The sequence below is a fragment of the Equus caballus genome, chromosome 11 (genome assembly GCF_041296265.1).
Source record: "Equus caballus isolate H_3958 breed thoroughbred chromosome 11, TB-T2T, whole genome shotgun sequence".
Taxonomy (NCBI): Eukaryota; Metazoa; Chordata; class Mammalia; order Perissodactyla; family Equidae; genus Equus; species Equus caballus.
Genome location: NC_091694.1, coordinates 35881081 through 35898923, shown reverse-complemented (window position 1 = coordinate 35898923; position 17843 = coordinate 35881081). Strand labels below are relative to the sequence as shown.

At 55.7% G+C, this 17843-nt stretch overlaps 1 protein-coding gene and 1 long non-coding RNA gene across 2 annotated transcripts in view; one reads left to right on the top strand and one right to left on the bottom strand.

Annotated features, from left to right (window-relative positions):
- LOC138916275 (uncharacterized) overlaps window positions 1-9853 on the bottom strand; it is a 22009-nt gene extending 12156 nt beyond the window's left edge. The window contains exon 1 of the long non-coding RNA XR_011423302.1: window positions 9076-9853. This is a non-coding gene — a long non-coding RNA (uncharacterized lncRNA). The remainder of the gene's footprint in view (window positions 1-9075) is intronic.
- Window positions 8996-17843, top strand: CA4 (carbonic anhydrase 4). The gene is made up of 8 exons (XM_001501132.5): window positions 8996-9257; window positions 13564-13617; window positions 14596-14751; window positions 15503-15648; window positions 15767-15862; window positions 16147-16210; window positions 16395-16561; window positions 17529-17843. The coding sequence occupies exons 1-8, from the start codon at window positions 9200-9202 to the stop codon at window positions 17721-17723; spliced, it is 936 nt and encodes a 311-aa protein (XP_001501182.1). The 5' UTR covers window positions 8996-9199; the 3' UTR covers window positions 17724-17843.

The window sequence follows — 17843 nt, the reverse complement described above, 5'->3', positions numbered from 1 at the left end:
GCTCCAGTTCCCTCCCTCCCTCCTTGGGTACAGGTCCCCACTCAGGCACAGGCCCCAAGCCCCATGCAGCCTCTGGGGCTTGAGGCCCTGGCCAGGAGCTCGGCCCTGCTCGGCCGCAGTCCACATGCTTCCCAGGGTAAAGCTCGCAGTGGGGCAGCAGAGCTGTCACTGTCCCTTCTGAGGTGCTTCTGCCGGCACCCCAAGGGTGCTGTCCATCTCATGGTGCTGAAGCTCCCTCCCATGACTTCCACCCCCTACTAGGAGCCACGTCGCCTTCTGCAGCCTCCACTCAGGATCCGATCTGAACTCCAGAAGGTGTTCATACTGGTCCAATATCCCACATAGATCATCATCTGCATCAACAGTTCAGACCATCACCAGTTTGTACTAGAAGCAGGCAGGATGTCTGAGCTTGCTTGAGGAGGCACAGAGAATGTCCATGACCTGACCAGACTCAGGCATCTGGAGAGAGGTGGACAAAACTCAAATCTCATGCTCTCTCCTGGCTCTGGTAAGAACTCACACATTATAGACCTAGTCCCTGCCCACTCCAGACCTGTCCTATTAAATATGTGGGGAGACTGGGAAGGTTTCCCTCAGTTTCCAAGGACTCAACCTCCTTAGGGCATCCAAGCTGAAGAGACCCTGCTACCTGCCAGGCAGGAGAGGAAAATCTCTAGAATTTCTCCCACGCACCTTTCACACAGTGAATATGCCCTCCTTTGATTCTGGGTGACCCCCAGCTCATGTGGACGTCCCCATCCCATGCCTCCCCAAAGTATTGGCAAAGAGTAAGGTGCCAGCTGTTCCCAATGTAGAGTGCTACCACTTCGGGTCCAGATTTTTGTCCCTGAGGGTGAGTAGTGAAGAAGTTGCCCAGTGAGTTCAGCGTGATCTTAAAGGTGATGATGATGGGAAGTGTGAAGAAGCCAGATATAGGCCCTCAGAGCAGAAACTAGCTCAGAACAGAGGGCCCGGAAGGCACAATGAACAGCCAAATGACCACACCTGTGCATTCTACCAAGCACTGGGAGAGCTTTGTGGCACCTCGGCTCCCATTGTGCCCTTGTGCAATCTTCCAGGTCCTCTGCCTCCGGCGTGCTGCACCTTCTTATCATCAGCCCCTGGGAACAGTGTGAGACCCGGAGGGAGACCAGACAGTAGAGGCGGAAGTCTGCAGAGCAGACCTGGCAGGTACTATCCAGGACATTCCAGGCCAGCCGAGCCTGTGACTAGCACCCAGTTGTGGTGCCCAGCACTGCCAGACAAGGCTCCCAGAAGCTGCCCCAGGTGGCCACAGTGCTCAGGTTGGACGCCGTGCGACACAGAGTGGGCTGTCAAGCAGCGCTGCAAGGAGCTGGCGGTGCTCCACAGGCCCAGGCACTGACTGCACCTGGAGCTTTGCCAGGCTGCGTGAGAGGCCTCCAAGGGCAGGGATGGCTGCAGCGCGGCAAGAGTTTCAAGCAAGCGAGCATTTAACTTTTCCTGTGAGAAAGCAGAACCTGAGCCAGGTGAGAGCTCCACGAGGGGCTGATGGTCCACGGGTCATTCTGCAAGATGCCATTGCCCAGGGGTTTCCTGCCAACCCTGGGAGGGAAGAGGTCTAACCAGAAGACTGCACAGCACACACACACACACACACACACACACACACACACACACACAGCATCTGCTACAAAATGAAAATGCAGAGCCCCTTGTTCAAAAATTGTTAAGAGGATCAAGACAGTGACAGGAGAACATTAAGCCAAGTGCCACCCCTCTGTGACTAGGCAAGTCCCACATCCACGAAACTGGCCCTGCCCCTACCTCTCCCACACAGGTCTCCCTAAACCTAACACTTCAGGCTTAACTTTGGGGCCCTTTACTATGGCAGAGGCACTGCCCCCCCCCCCCACTGTCCTTGATTGCCAAAATAAGGGAGGAGGCAAGACAGATTGATCTAACCATACTACCTGTGCCCACACGTAGCCCTTATCAAGGGTGAGAGGTGAGCTATCTCTGCAGCCTTGCTAAATCTCAGCTTCTGTCTGCAGCTCTGACACTTCCATCCCTCCCCAGGGTGAGGGGGGGACCAGGGCCACACTGAAGGAAGCTTTAGAGTGGGGTCTTTAGGGGACTTGCTGACACATTCTGAATTGCTTGCCTCAGTTTCCCTTCTGATATCTAAGAGAGAGTATTTCAGAGGTTAAATGAGATTGCACACGCTACTAGGGTCTGAGAAGTCTCCTGAAGGGGGCTGTCAAAAACAAGAAAACAAGGACTGGCCCCACGGCCAAGTGGTTAAGTTCATGCACTCTGCCTCAGCGGCCCGGGGTTCGCCAGTCCAGATCCTGGGCACGGACCTACACACCGCTCATCAAGCCATGCTGTGGCAAGTGTTCCACATAGAAGAACTAGAATGACTTGCAGCTAGGATATACAACTATATACCGCAGCTTTGGGGAGAAAAAAAAAAGAGGAAGATTGGCAACAGATGTTAGCTCAGGGCCAATCTCCCTCACCAAACAACAACAACAACAACAAGAAAACAGGCCCAAAATGGAGTCACTTATGCTAAGCCCCACATCACCAAATGGAGACTTAATTACAGCTTCGGCTCTCCCATAAATGGAACCTTAGACCAATCAGGAGCCGCTTAATCAGCACTAGTTAGGTAATCTGTCTGATAAACCCCTGCCATCCCCTAACGGAAAATGACCTTGCCATAACCAATCCGCTGTTTTGTCCAGTATAATTTCTGCCTATAAAAGTCTTTAATTTTGGACAGCTCCTTGGAGCTCCCTTCTATCTGATGGATTGGATGCTGCCCAGTTCAAGAATTCAAGAATCGTTTAATAAAGCCAATAAGATCTGTAAAATTTATTTAGTTGAATTTTGTTTTTTAACGGGGCTAAAATTCTGGGTATCAAGTATGGGGTGGACCTAAAGGGTTGTTTTTCAACTCACTGAATGCTATTTGATTGCCGTTAAATGCTGCCCTCCCCACAACTGAAAAAGAAACAAGAGGGAAGGACAGACTGATCTATAGCGGGGGGAGAAACTTCCCAACTGTGAAAAGCCCTGAACTGTTGGAAGAGCACGGACAGCAGAGGGCGCCATTGTTGAGCAAACACACTTGCGGGGCCGGAGGCGAAGTGGGGGGGGCGCCCACTGGCGCACATTTTTTCTCACACCCTCTCGACCTTCAAATCTACACAGAAACATCCCCCACCCCCAACACACATATTCCCTACCTTATAGGCACATCAGAGGTCAAAAAGTTAGAACTCAGGCTCAGTTCTCCAACTGGCTTCTCAGGGTCCCTTTGGAGGGTGTCCCTCACAAATCTTTTGCCTTAACCCCTACCCCACCTCCAAACTATTGTCATGAACGATGGTAGTCCTTCTCAATGAGGAGCTGGGGAGAGGAACTCGGACCCCTGGTTTCCTTCCCCAGCCTGTGGCCCTGCCCCTCCAGTGGGAAGATGTTCCCAACAGTGTTATTTACAATGGCAAGTAAGCTGATGACACAACCTGGGTACACTGTGGAATCAGAAAATGACAGTTGCAAAGGCAATGAGGTAACATGGATTCATGTTTATATTGAAATGTCAAGGTTAGAAAGTAGGACACTAAGTAGTTCCCTGTCAACAGTCTTTTGCATGTAAATAAAGATTGAAAGGGAAGATGGAAAAATCAAACAGAAGGATTAAGGCGGAGTGGGTAGTTATTTTCTTTAAAAAGGTGTTTTTCTTAAAAATATGTCAAATTGGGGCTGGCCCCGTGGCCGAGTGGTTGAGTTCGCGCGCTCTGCTGCAGGCGGCCCAGTGTTTCGTCAGTTCGAATCCTGGGCGCGGACATGGCACTGCTCATCGGACCACGCTGAGGCAGCGTCCCACATGCCACAACTAGAAGAACCCACGACGGAGAATACACAACTATGTACCGGGGGGCTTGGGGGAGAAAAAGGAAAAAATAAAAAAAAAAAATCTTTAAAAAAAAAAAAAAAAATGTCAAATTGTAAAATGGTTACTTCTGGGAGATAAGGTTATTGGTGACTTTTTCCCCTGTTTCTTTCCAAATATTCTACAATGAGTAGATATTATGTGGATAATGAGAGAAAAAGAAATCCACACACGCCCCCCTGAAAGAGCCTGTTGTCTTCCTGTTGCCACAGCAGGAATGGAGGGGCTGTTCCCTTTGCCCCCAGGGCTGCCTATGTAGCTCTTCTCTTTCTCTCCCTACCTGGTTCTACTCTCTTCACCCTCTGGAGAGGTCCTTCCACTACAAACCCGGAACGTAAATGCAGACACTTGGAAAATCCAAAGAAGCTCTGTGCCAGCCTCTTGCTGGTGTGAGCCTGGGGTGGGAGGAGACAGCCGTGGGCAAGTTTTCCTGAGCTCTCTGCAGGGCTGGAACAGAACATATGTCGTCTCCATTGCTGGATTATTCTACGCTCCTTACTGCTGTTATTATTTCAAAATGTTCAGGGGCAGAACTTTCTGCCACCCCCTCTTCTAAGGAGGCCCCTGTCCTACCCCATGACAGCCTCCAGCTCTCTCTGTTCCCCTCTTCCTGCTCCCCCAGGATTATCTCTACAGACCAGAGAAATAGGATAGGCGTGAAGACGGGGGAAGAGGACTGCAGTTTCCACAGATGCTGGCAGGAAAGGAGTTTTCTTGTCTCTGCTAGAGTATGACAGAGATCCAGGCTGGGGAGCGGTGAGCCCAGGCTATTGATTAAACCTTGTTCCGCATGTGCGTTTAATCTCAACATCCAGGGACACAAAAGCTGGCGTCCCTGCAGACATTTCCCTGAATCATCTACTAATCGGAGGAGACTCTGGGGGTGCAGAAAGCAAGGGGAGATGGAGGCTGAGAGTCCCACTGGGAAGGAGATGAGATGGCATGAAACAGCACGATGGGGGCAGGAGACCAGGGTTCAAATCCCGGCTCTGCTCTCTCCTTGCTGGGAAACTTGGGTGAGTCATTGCCCTCTCTGAGCCTCGGTTTCCTCTTCTGTAACGCAAAGAAGTAGTTGAGGATCCTTGTCCCTTTCTAAGGCTGAGTGACCTTCTCTGAGGACGTGTCCTGGCCTATAAAATCAGGATCTTGATATTTACCCCCGATCAAAGGAAAGATCAGTCCAACCTTCTAATCCCAGCAAACAAATCCCTCTCCAGTCTAATCTCCACAAACAAGTCCCATCACCCTGGTGCCAGATCCCTCTCTAGTCTCATTTCTCAGCACTCTCACCTCTCACTGCGTGCTCCTAGCCACCCCACCTCTGCGCCTTTTCTCATTCTGCTTCCTTTGTCTAGATTTCTCTTCCCTTTTGGGGTTAACATCTACTTGTCCTCTAATACTCAGCTTGGCTCTCATTTCCTCCAGGAAGCCTTCCCCCATTCCCCACTCACTGCCTGGGTTAGGTGCTACTCCTCTGGGTTCCCGTAATATCATGGGCATGTGTCGTTGTTGCCCTTAAGAGCTGGTAATGACAGCTGAAGTTTACTGAGCACTTACTAAGTGCGTGGACCTCTACCAGGCCCTTTCCCCAGCATCACCTAGTTGAACCCTAACCATACTCATGTGAGGGAGATGCTGCCTTTAGGCTCGTTTTCCTGAATCAGGACACTGAGCCTGAGGGAGTGGAGGGTCAGAGTTGGGGTTGGAATGTGGACCCAGGGCAGTGCTGCCCCAAAGCCTGGGCTCAGCTTCTGCCTACCATCTGTCTGCCCACCTCACCCCCGAACATAAGGCACAGGAGCTTTCTGTTTAGGGGTCTGTACCAGGCCTTCCTCTGACCTGTGAACACCAGGAGCGCAGCGTCTTGCTCCCTCGTGCCTCCACCCCACGCCAACCAGAGTCCCAGGAGGAGCTGAATCTGAACCTCACATTTTTGGGTCCACACAGTTGGGGCTTCCCTCCTTGCCCCGCGGCCTTTCTCACATCTCCCTGGGCCTTGGGAGTCCAGGAAGAGCCCAAAAGGGCCAGGGACTCTCCCTGGGTCTACCCTAGTGTCCCCTCCCAGCCAATGTCACAGCCACACCTGCCTAGGATCAAGCTTAATCCAGGTAAGGGGACCTCCACCTAGGGTCATGGTGACACATGCTAACGTGCCCAGGCCCCAGCCAGCTCCCCTCAGTCTTTATCCCACTGAATTCTCACAGCAACCTACGAGGAACACAGGGATATGACTTTCATCTCACAGATGAGGGAAAGCGAGGCTTGGCTGACATCACAGAGCAAGTGGGTGCAGCCAGAAGGGACCCTAGGGTTGTCTGACCTCAAAGCCCTTTATCTTTCTCACTGCCTCCCTCCTGTTCTAGACGAAGGCCATTCGTGTGAAAATCCACAGAAGATGAGAGCTGTGATTCACCTCTGGGTTCCCGTAATATCATGGGCATGTGTCGTTGTTGCCCTTAAGAGCTGGTAATGACAGCTGAAGTTTACTGAGCACTTACTAAGTGCGTGGACCTCTACCAGGCCCTTTCCCCAGCATCACCTAGTTGAACCCTAACCATACTCATGTGAGGGAGATGCTGCCTTTAGGCTCGTTTTCCTGAATCAGGACACTGAGCCTGAGGGAGTGGAGGGTCAGAGTTGGGGTTGGAATGTGGGCCGGTGGCTACACCCAGGCACCGTGAGGCTGATTGTGAAAGCCTGGGCTGGGCAGGCCCAGCTCACAGCAGGGTCCCAATAACCCTATATTGGTAGAGGGCAGCAGGGCAGGGGTTGTCAGCTCCACTTTACACAGGAGGATGTTGCAATCAGAGAAGAGTAGGAAAGCTGCCCAAAGTCAGCCCTGAGTCAGAGGAAGAGAAGGGACTTGAAGGCAGGATGCTTGGGGCTTCTATACAGAGTAAGAGGAAGGAGACCGCAGCAGGCGGCTGGGCCTGGGTTGGCAGCTTTATGGGCCCTATGAGTCACGGAGACATGTCCGGGCCCATCCCTGCTCTAATGATCCCACTTTAACTAGGTAGGGCCTTAACCCCTCTGAGGAAGCTGGGCCCAGGGTGGCCTAGACAGTGACAGGTGACTAGTTTATGGCAGGCCAGGACAGGGGTCCTGGCTAGGAGATAAGGCTGGGAATGTTAAGACCAGGAGTGGGGGGCCTCCCGCCACCAAGTATAATCTTGGAGTCAGAGATGGTGGATAAGGCAGGAGCCACCCCCTGACCTCCCACATCCCAAATGTGCAGCCTCTGTGGTGCCCATGATTAAGACACATTCACAAGGAAGTTCCCATCCTTAACCTCCTCCCCAGCCCCATGTCTCAGAGGGGACACCCCACTGGGGCCTGGTTCTCAGGCCCCCATCTTGCTGGCCCCAAAACATACTGGGGGGGGCAATGACTGGAGAGGAGCAGATTACCTAGGGGACAGCTTCCCTTCCCACATTCCTCTCCCCTGGGGGGCCCCAATGTAATGGACTTTGAAGAGGGTCCAAAGGTCACGATCAAAAGCCCCTTAACCCCACCAAAGGATTCCAAGGCACTCTCCTGCCCGTCAGGCACCTGGCCTGGGGTCCCAGGGATGCCCTGAAGTAGCTTCATTGCCAGGAAGATGCTTCCTCCCAGCCCCATTATTCAGTCCTGAAAGATATATTTTTACAGCCCTGTGAACACTAATCCACCCCCCCCCCCCCCGAAAAGGCCCCAGGGTGTGGCATTCCTGCCCTGTCATAGTCGCAGGCTGGTGATTAAATTCTAAAGCAGGTAGACAATAGGGTCCTAAGCCTGATGTGGAAGCCCCCTCCCCTCCCACCTCTCTGTAGGATCAAAGCTGCTCCTTGAGGCTGTGTGATCCTGGGCCAGGAGGTGGGGTGAGGGGAGGAGTCAGCCAGGACTCTAACCAAGGAGGAAGCCCCTTTGCCTGGAAAGTTCTGGGGGAGGCAAGCCCGTATCAGAGGTCCCCAGCCTCAGTTCAAAGGCTGGTGCGGACTGAGAGGTTGGCAGCGGATGGGGAAGCGACTAGGCCAGAAAACCGGGGCTTCCTGTTGATGGAGGGGGCTCAGAACTGCTGCCGAGTTCCCTGCCCCTCTTCCCCACCGAAGTCTGAGCTTCCCCAACTCCCCAGGAAGCCCCCAATGCATGTAGGAGGCCCAATACCTAGAGCCGTGAAGGAGCCTAGAGGCGCTGCAACAGGGGGCCCTCAGTCAGGAGAAGGGCTCCCCTCCTGAGAGGCAGCCTCTGCTCTCGGGGACCCCCAGCCCCTTTTCCCCAAATGCTAGGGCGTCCTTCAAGGAAAACTTCCTTCCCCTGGACTCCTCCGAAGATCCTGGCAGATGAGAAAACTAGGAGTCCATTCAGACCGGAGTCTCCTCTCTTCCCATCTCATCTCAGGGGTCTGGGGATGCTCAACAAGACCCGGCCCCACCTCTCTGACCCCATAAGTTTCTCTCTCACTGAGCGGCGTTGCAATCCATTTCTCAATTCTGCCCCCTCAGGCCCCCTTGCTCTGGCCATCAGGTAAACACTCACACAACAATTTAGGGGCGTCTTCTCTCTGTGTTGGAAGAAGGGTCTTTGATCTGCCTAGAAATTAAGTTTGGAGCAGTCTGGGAGGAAGCAGAAAAAGAAATGAGAACCAGAGAATCAGCGACCTTTGCCTGAGAAAGAGAAGCAAGCCCTCCTTCTGGGGACACCCGACTCAACAAATACCATCGCGCATCCCTCAACACTATCATCCCTCTGAGGCTATCTCCGCCCGCCTAGCCCCCAACCCAAGCCCGTCCAAGGCATCCGCAGGCTGCTCCGGAGGCCGGAGGGCTGCGCAGTGGTCCGCGCCAAAGCGATAGAAATCAGGACTCTGGGGCACCCACCCTTGTGTAGATCAAGGACCTTGCAATGTCGCTACCCTGTTCCCAAACCGCAGACCTGGTGTGAGATGGGGGAGGAGAGAGAGGGGAGGGCAAAGCCTCTGAACGAAAGGGACGCGGAGCCGGTGAGGGGGCCTCGCGCTTAATTAAGCAAAAGGTGGCCGGGTAAGCAGCGGAGCAGGGGGGAGGGCAAGGTGGGGAGCGGAGGATTTCAGATCAGGGACAGGACGAGAGGAGGGGAGGCTCCGCCAGGGGGAGGAGCCGCTACTCGCGTACCGCTGTCGGGGCTCCCTCCCGTCCCGGCTCCGCTATAAAATCCCGGCCGGCATGATCGTGGCATCCTCGGCGGCCTCCTCCGTGCGCGACCCCTGGCTTGGCGACGTCTTTGCTGCTGCGCAGAATGTGGCTGCTGCTTGCGCTCCTGGTTCTCACCACCGCCCGGCCTCTGGCCAGCGCAGGTGAACGCCGGGGCTTGGACCCTGATGCCCCTCAGGTGGACCGCTCTGCGACCCCCGCCGCGGCTGCACCCGCGGGCGGCCGGTGCGCACCGGCTGCGCGTTCGTCCGCGGGTTGCGTGTGCGCCCGCAGCAGCTAGGGTGCGGGCGGACCGGGCGTGCGCAGCTTGTGTGCACACGTGCAGGTGTGGGGAGAGTGTGTGCACTCGTCGTCCCGCAGCCGTTGGCGAGGTGATTGTGCAAGTCAGTGATAAGGATGCTTCTCTGATCTGCCACGACGCACGCGTCCGTTTTTCGCCGTTTCTGGAGTTTTACACCGTGTCTGGTCCTCCTCAGTCTGTGCGTGGTCGCTGTCCATCCCGCTGGGGCTCAATGCTGGGCGGCTGCTCCCGGCCTAGACCAAAGGCACAAATTGGGTATGGTGGGGCTCTGGCATCCCGGCTTCCCACCCTGGCTTCCTTGTCCCCGGAGGCCGCCAGCCCTTTTCCCCGCTCCAGCCCCCAGGGCTGTAGTGGGAGCCTGGCGGGGGGCACCCGAAGCCCCGAGGTCCCGGCCAAGCCGGTCTTTCCGGCCAGATTTTTCGTTTAAAGGTTAATGGTGTGGCGAGCTCTTAATTATTCGCTTAGGTAGGAAGTGGCAGGGAGGCGTGTTAATATTTGATAAGGAGCTGAAGGCGCTTCCAGAGGCTGGGCACAGGGATCCGGAGGCACCTTCTCTGCGACACTACAGGTGACCATCTCCTTCGCAGGAAGCCCCTATCTGCCAGTCCCCAGCTCAGCGACCCCTCGGATGGTCCTTGGGGTCCACCGGGCCAAAGCTCTTTGCCAAAGTTAGATGATGCTCGTCCCTTGGAGCTGTGGAATGAGGGGTATGGGTGCCCTCAGCAGCAGAGGAGGCCAGAGTGTGTGCTCATTGCTGCGGGGGACAAGGGGCATCTGGCAGCAACTCCCAGGCCCTTTCCTAGGAAGGGAGGAAAGAGAAAAGGCAGGATGTGAAAAATTTTATTTGCAGGGCTGGACATTTGAAACCTACTTAAGCCACTGTGCTTAGTAGAACGAGGAATGCTTTGCAGTTAATTCAGTTGCTTTGTAGCTGTGTGGCCTTGGGGAAGTCACGTAACTTCAGTTTTCTCACTTACAAAACAGGCATAGTACTTCTGACTTCAGGTATTGCTTTAAGGATTCCAAGATAGTGGGTGTAAGTGCTTGGTGTGGGGACCATGTAGCACATGGCAGGCACTCCATTTGGGATGGCTATGACGGCTCTACCACTGGCCTGGGGCCAGCTGGCTGGAAGTCTCTCAGTCGCCCCCTCTCACACAAGCTGTGTTCCCCTGAGGCGTTGAGGCTTGCTGCTGACAGGGAGCTGATGTGGGAACTAACTGCCTTCCTCCACCCATTGCATCCCCTAGGCAACCTGAGGCTGGAGAGCGACCAGGCTGCGTGCACATCAAAGTCCCCAGGGCATCTGCTGCCAGGGAGGGAGCAGTTGGGAGAGGATATTAGGCCCCTCCAGAGTCCCAAACGCCTGGCCAGGAATTGCTGAGACTTTGCCCAGGACATAGTTGGGTTTTGCTAAGCTGGTTTTCAGGATTCCTCCCTCCTCTCGGAGTGGGAGTGTAGGGTGAGCAAGGTTCATCAGAGAGAGCTTCTTCAGTCATCTCTAAAGAAGGGGGTGGGGTGGTGGGTAAGCCAGGGGTAGGGGACAGTGGCTGGGTGACTGGCAGTGGTTGTTAGGTCTCTCACTACGTCTCTGATCAGGGCCGGGGGAGTAGGTGGAACCCACAGCTCAGAGCCAAGACCTATGGGTGGCCCCTCTCCTCCCAGGTCCTCTTAGTGGTGGCCTGAGACAGTGCCAGAGCAGCCCTCTCGAACCTGAGCTGGTTTGTGATCCTGCCACCTCCTGCCTGAAAGCTGGCACACTACCCTCAGCCCTCTGACAGAGACATAACCCCTGACCTTGGCCTCATCAACATTATGTTTCCCTGGCTTTTGCCTCCTGAATGTGGTAGTTACAAGAGTGTTCAGCTAAGCAGGTCAAAAGTCTCTGTGATTAAGACAGTGGATTAGAGGTCACCATTGCAAACCCAGGAGCAGTAGCCCGAGGCAGGAGAAAACAAATTCCTGAGGCAAGCTCAGCCTAGACCAGATGGGCCCCTGGGAGGCTGAGAAGGGGTTCCACCCTTCAGAGCTGGCTGGCGCCCTTCAGAGCTGGCTCCGGAGGACTCTGGCTTAAACAAGGCTTCCCCTGGAATGTGACCCCCCCAGGGCCTCCAGTCCAGAGAAGGGGTCAGTTCAACCAAGGGGGCCACTTTTGCTTCAGGACAACTGAGAGGTGAAGACACGGCAAGATTACAACAAGGAGCCTTTTACCACCTTGTTGCAAATGACCTCTCATCCGTTATCTCCTCTCCTCGGGAACTGGCCCTGGGAGTTCAGAGGCTCTTCTTTCTGCCTGAGGAAGAATGTAGGGCTCAGGAAATTTTATGAGTTCTCCTGTAGAGATTATGCAAGAGGCAGAGCCAGGACTGGCAGCCAGGTGAAAGGGCTCCAGCTTCAGAACTCTGCCCACCTGCAGAGAGGGGCCTGGATGGGGAGTGGCCCCTGCCCCTTGCCAGAGTTGCCCCACACGAGGGTCCTCAGAGGCAGCAACCTCCGGGGACAGCAGAGGATGTCCAGGGCAGGGGATGGCCTGTCATGGGGAAGATGCTGCAGGGCTGTCCATCCCTGAAGAGCTGTCCGTCTGTGAAGAGGCTGTGCCAGAAGCATAGGCAAAGCACTGGATCTAGAGCTGGGAACCTCGGAAACCCAGGGTGGTTCTGAGGAGCCAGACTGAGAGAGTGGCTGATTTCCTCCTGGCCTAGAACCCCTCCTTCTTTCCCCTACCGAGAACCTGGCCCTCTCAAAGCTCTCTCCCCACCCTGTTCTATTCCAGGGACCCTAGAGGAGGAGTGGGGGGGGGGGGCCGGATGTGCATAGAGCCCTCACAGGCTGAGCAGGAAGCTGTGCTTTTCTTAGGAATTTCCTCATCCCGGAATCCTTTCCAACTCACCCCATTTCTCTCCTCTCAGCCCCTCCTTGGTCTTGGCCAACTGCACAATGACATGAGGCCAGAGCGGGGAGGCAGGGGAAGGGAAAGACTCATCAGTCAGGGACTTCACTGAATTCTAAGCTGCCTGGAACGCTCTCTCCCATCTCTCGTGTAAACTTCCCACAGCCCAATGAGCTGGATGGTATTACATTTTACAGATGATAAAACCGAGGCTCAGAGCGATTAAGTAACTTGACCCTGAGTCCACCATGGTGGCCCAGCTAGAATTCCAGCTCTGGATCACATGCTTCGTCCATCCTGCTGGCACAGCCTTTTTTTTCATCGATAGAATTTAATTTTAGAACGGTTTTAGGTTTACAGAAAAATTGAGCAGCAAGCCCAGGGCTCTCGTGTGCCCCTCTGCCCCTGCATAGTGTCCCCTATTGTTAGCACCCTGCATTAGTGCAGTATGTTTGTGGTCCAGCCTTTTCTCAGAGACACCGGTTCTGCTGCCCTGAGGCAGAGCCAGGACTAGAACCCGATCTGTGTGGCCTCCAACACCAGAGCTGTGAGGTGGTAGGACACGGGGAGAAGCCTGGCTGCCTTCCTCCCTGCGGGGCTGTGAGCTGTAGCCAAGAATGGGCCTTAATAGCACAGAGGGTGTGATCCGGGGAGGGGCTAGCCTTATCTCCATCATCCCAGATCAACTCTGGGAAAGCAGCCAGGCTGAACCTGTCTCTATTGTCCCAGGAAGGGAGGCCAGGCCCTAATCTTCCTCCTCTTGTCACCAGAGCCTCCCTTCCAGGTTCGGGAGAGGGGATGAAGCGGGGCGTCTGATGAGCAATGGATGGGGAGTGTCCAGGCTAGGCCCTGGGGTAGAGCTGAGGGTCCCAGAGGGGCCCCCTCAAGGGCTGATCTTTTTTGCCTGGCCCTGACTGAGGAACAGTGACTCAGGTAAGATGACCAGTTGATCAGCCATGGGTCAGGGACACCCCGGGCCTGGCTGCTTTGACCACCTCCTTCTCCCATCCCTACATTTTCTTCTTAAGTCTCTTCCCCTGGACCCCCTGTCCCAGACCCCAGGAACGTTCTATCCCATCCCAAGGTGGGGCTCCAACTCCAGGGATAGTCCCCGGCTCTGACCCACTGTGACCCACATACACACACATGCAAAGTTGCTTGTGTGCACGTGGTTCACATGCACTGGGAGTTGCAGGTGTGCATAGATACCCTGACACACATATGCACAAGCTTCACATCCCTCCTTTGTCTGCTCCAGAGTCACATTGGTGCTACGAGATTCAAGCTGAGGCCTCCAACCACACCTGCCAGGGTAAGCACAGCCAGCCCTGGGACAGACCTTTCTGCGTGGTGGGGGCAGTCCAGGTCAAAATGGAGACCCAGGGAGGATGGGAAGAATGAGGGGTGACGGTGGCCCCCCAGTCAGATATCAGCTCCTAACACATACACGCGCATGCATGCACACACTCCTGGTGATCGGGACAAGGACCGTAGAGTGACTAGTGACCTGCATCTTCCCTGGCACCTCCTGTCATGTCACTGAGAGGGAAGTCCTCTGTGAAATAAATCAGCAGCAGCATCAAAGGACGGGATACACTGCTCTTTCTCACAACAGTATGGAGAGTCGGTTCTGGCCTAGGGACTCCCCTGCAGGTGGACCTGGGAGGTCGCCCTTTGCACTTTTGATTCAAATGCTGACCAGTTTCCCTGCAGTTTGCTTTCTTCCTGCCTCGGCTAGGTTTGGTGACCAGATAGTGTTGCCCCACTCCCGAGCCCCGCCCAGTGGGGTGTTGGAGTCATGAGGGTGTGGGGACCAGGTTCCTCCGGGGCTTTCTGCCCTGCCTCCCAGCCCTCAGATAATGCTTAGCGTCCTTCTATAAGCAGCTCTTCCAGGGGACTTCCCTCCGAGGCTTCCAGGCGCTCTCACTCACCTCCTTTGCCCTCAGGAAGCAGCTTGTCACCGCACTTCTCTTCCACAGCCCAGCACCATGAGGTCGCCCCTACCCCTGCGCCCATAGCCACCAAGGGGCCACCCTCTTTTCACCCTGGCCCACACCGCGGCCAGCTCTGCTGGCTTTGCAGTGTGTGTGTGTGAGTGTATCTGAGGAGGAGGGCCCAGGGAAGATGAGGGCAGAGCTCTGGGCAGAGCCTCCCTCAACACAGCCCGCCAGCTAGCCTGAGACCTTGCCGCACGTGAGCTGGGTGCTGGGGCCTGAGTTCAGTGCGGCAGAGGTGGCCACAGCCCGGTGCCAGTGGCCTCGGCCTCAGCTCGCTCCCTCTCCCTGCTCAGGGCCAAGCCTGTGGGGTGACGACTGCCAGAAGGACCGCCAGTCCCCCATCAACATCGACACCACCAAGGCCGAGGTGAACCTAGACCTGGGACCCTTCTCCTTCTCCGGCTATGACCAGAAGCAACAGTGGGATGTTGAAAACAATGGGCACTCAGGTGGGTCTCAGCAGGTGGATGGAGGACCTGGGGAGGAAGGGGCACCCAGTCCTGGGATGCCTGAGATCCCCAAGGACTGGGAGGGTGCACCGGGCCCGGGTCCACCTTTGCTGAGTAGAGGCTAAAAAGCCCGCAGTGCAGGAGGGGACCAGGCGGCGTGGCGCGGGCGCGGACCAGGAAGGGGCTTCAGGAAGGAAGGAACACTCTAGCAGTGTTTGCAATACTTTCATCAGATCAGTCTGGGGGTGGGGGAACGTTCTAAGAAGAAGGAACAATATGCGCAAAGGCATGGAGGCGTGAAACAGTGAAATAGTTTGGGTTTTCAGGGAAATGTGCATGGCTCCGTGTGGATGGAGGACAGACAGTAAAGCCCAGAGGGGCCAGAGCCAGCCCAGGGTCAGCCGAGCTGGGCCCAGGGGCAGGTCACCCAGGGCCAAGGAGTTTGGACATTCCCCTAAGGATGCCAGGGCGCCACAGAGTGGGTTGAAGCAGGGGAGGGACTGGGGCTGAGTTGCATGTTTGGGGAAGTGGAGGGTGTGCAGAGGGAGAGGCAGGCAGGGAGGCCAGTGAGGGGACCAGGGAAAAGCCTGGGGCTCTCCCACCCTATCCCGTCCCTTCAGGCCCAGGACTGTAGCCTTTGAAGGGTGGGAGGTAGGAGAGAAGGTCCTGCCTGGGTAGAGCTGGGATGAGGGGTCCGGCAGAGGCTAGGGGAGGTGGTTGAGAGGACTCTGCTCCCTCCTGTGCCCTCCAGTGGTAGTGTGGCTGGAGGACAAGCCCATAATTTCTGGAGGAGGACTGAACGCCCAGTACCGGGCCCAGCAGCTGCACCTGCATTGGTCCAACAAGATGGATAGAGGCTCAGAGCACACCTTCGATAGGCATCGCTTTGCCATGGAGGTGAGGGGCCTCTTCCCAGGTTGGTGCCTTGGCCGGGTTCTGGGCATAACTTCCTTGGGCAAGAGGGGCAGTCCAGCCCCCTCACAGTCTTCTCTCCATCCCTCTCACCCCCCACCAGATGCACGTAGTACATCAGAAACAGAATGGGACATCGAGGATCAAGACAAAGGCCGAGGACCCAGATGAGATTGCAGTGCTGGCCTTCATGGTGCAGGTGGGACCCCCACTCCCCCCAGGTCCCAGGGAACCAGGGTCTGAGGGGCTGCTTCTTAGCATCCAGAGACCTGGGGCTCCAGCAAGGCAGGAGGGAGCTGGGGAGGCCCCGATTTCTCCTGTTTCTCAATCACTTGTTTCTCCCCCGAGTGGGAAGCCTAGAGCCTCTAGGGCCTAAATCCCGGAAGCTACCTGCCCTCCCCCACCCCAGACCAGGAGAATGAACTGGTGGTCACCACTGGCTCCATAGAAGCCCCTCTCAAGCCCCCTTCCCTCCCATTCCAGGCTGGATCCAAGAATGATGGCTTCCAGCCCCTGGTGGAGGTGCTGTCTGAGATCCCCAAACCCGGTGAGTCAGGCTGACCAGGAAGGGGAGGCTGCAGGGATGAAAGGAGGCAGGAGATTTCCTCCGAGAATGGAAGCGAGTGGGGTGGCCCGGGCTCTGAGAGTGAGGTGCGTGAGGCAGGTATCAGAGCCTTGGAGGTGCCCCTCTTCCCCACCCCTCAACTGACAGTATCCGCTGTCCCCCTAAGAAATGAGAACCACGATGAAAGAGAGCATCAGCCTGTGGGACCTGCTCCCCCAGGAAGAGAAACTGAGGCACTACTTCCGCTACCTGGGCTCCCTCACCACGCCAGGCTGCCAGGAGAAGGTCGTCTGGACCGTGTTCAAGGAGCCCATTCAGCTTCATGAGGACCAGGTATCCAGGGCTCGGCCGAGGGTGCAGCCTCCCATGCCCGGCTCCTCAGAAACTGTCCCTCTGGGCTCCCCTGGAGGTCTCCTGGGCTGGGGTGGGGATGAGGCACCCCAGGGAGCTGAGGGCCATTGGTTGAATCCACAGACACTCCCTGGGAGAGACAGACTAGAAATGTCCTGGCTGTCCGATCCCTGGTTTGAGGGCTGGAGGGGAGACCGTGGCAGGGGTGGTCAGAAAACGCTTCCAGGCTGCACCCTGAAAAGTATGTGGGTGTCAGTCAGCTGAGGGCAGGGAGCCAGGGTCCTGGGGAGAGGCACTAGCATAAGGGAGGACCTGGCACTGGCTAGGAGCAGCTGAGAGAGGTCAGTGTAGCCACAGTAGGAAAACAGTTCATTCATTCAGCAAGTGGTACTCGAGTCCCTATAATACACTAGGCTCTGGGGATACAGCAGTGAGCCAAAGGGCCCAAATCGCTGCTTTTGTGGAGCTTCCGTTCCATAACAGTGACTTTTAAAGTGTGGTCCCTGGACCAGTGGCATCAACACATCTGGGAACTTCCTAGATATTCTAATTCTTGGGCCTCACCCTAGTCCTACTGAATCAGAAACTCTAGGGGTGGGGCCCAGCAATCTGGGATCCAAAAGCCCACAAGGCCATGCTAACACACACTCGAGTTTGAGAGCCACTGTTCTCTTGTACTAGTGATGGTGGCAGGAATCATAGGCCCTCAGACCTGTGAGCTGTGAGTCCACTCGACTAGGGAAGGCTAATGGGAACCGAGCCCCCACCAATGCCAAGCACTTTACATCCCTTACTCTTTTTGTCTGCAGAAAAACCTGAGAGGTAGGGATTCTGAGCCTCTTCACTAATGAGGGCTCAGAGAGACAAGGTGACTGGCCTGGGGTCACACAGCAGGAAGTGCAGCTCCACCTGCTCCCCACCTCCCTGCTGAGCCCTGTCCCTTCCACAGATCCTTGCATTCTCCCAGAAGCTGTACTACGACAATGAGCAGAAACTGAGTATGACGGAAAACGTCAGGCCCCTGCAGGACCTGGGGCAGCGCCCGGTGTTCAAGTCCCAGGCCCCTGGACAGCTGCTGCCCTTGCCCTTGACAACCCTGCTGGCCCTCACACTCACCTGCCTGATGGCTGGCTTCCTCCAGTGATAGCTCACTTCTGGACACCTGACCTCTGATCTCAGCCCTTAAGGCCTTGGGCCTCTGTTCCTCAGGCTCCCCAGGTTGGACTGTAACGATGATTAAAATATGGGTATATTTTTTGAAAAA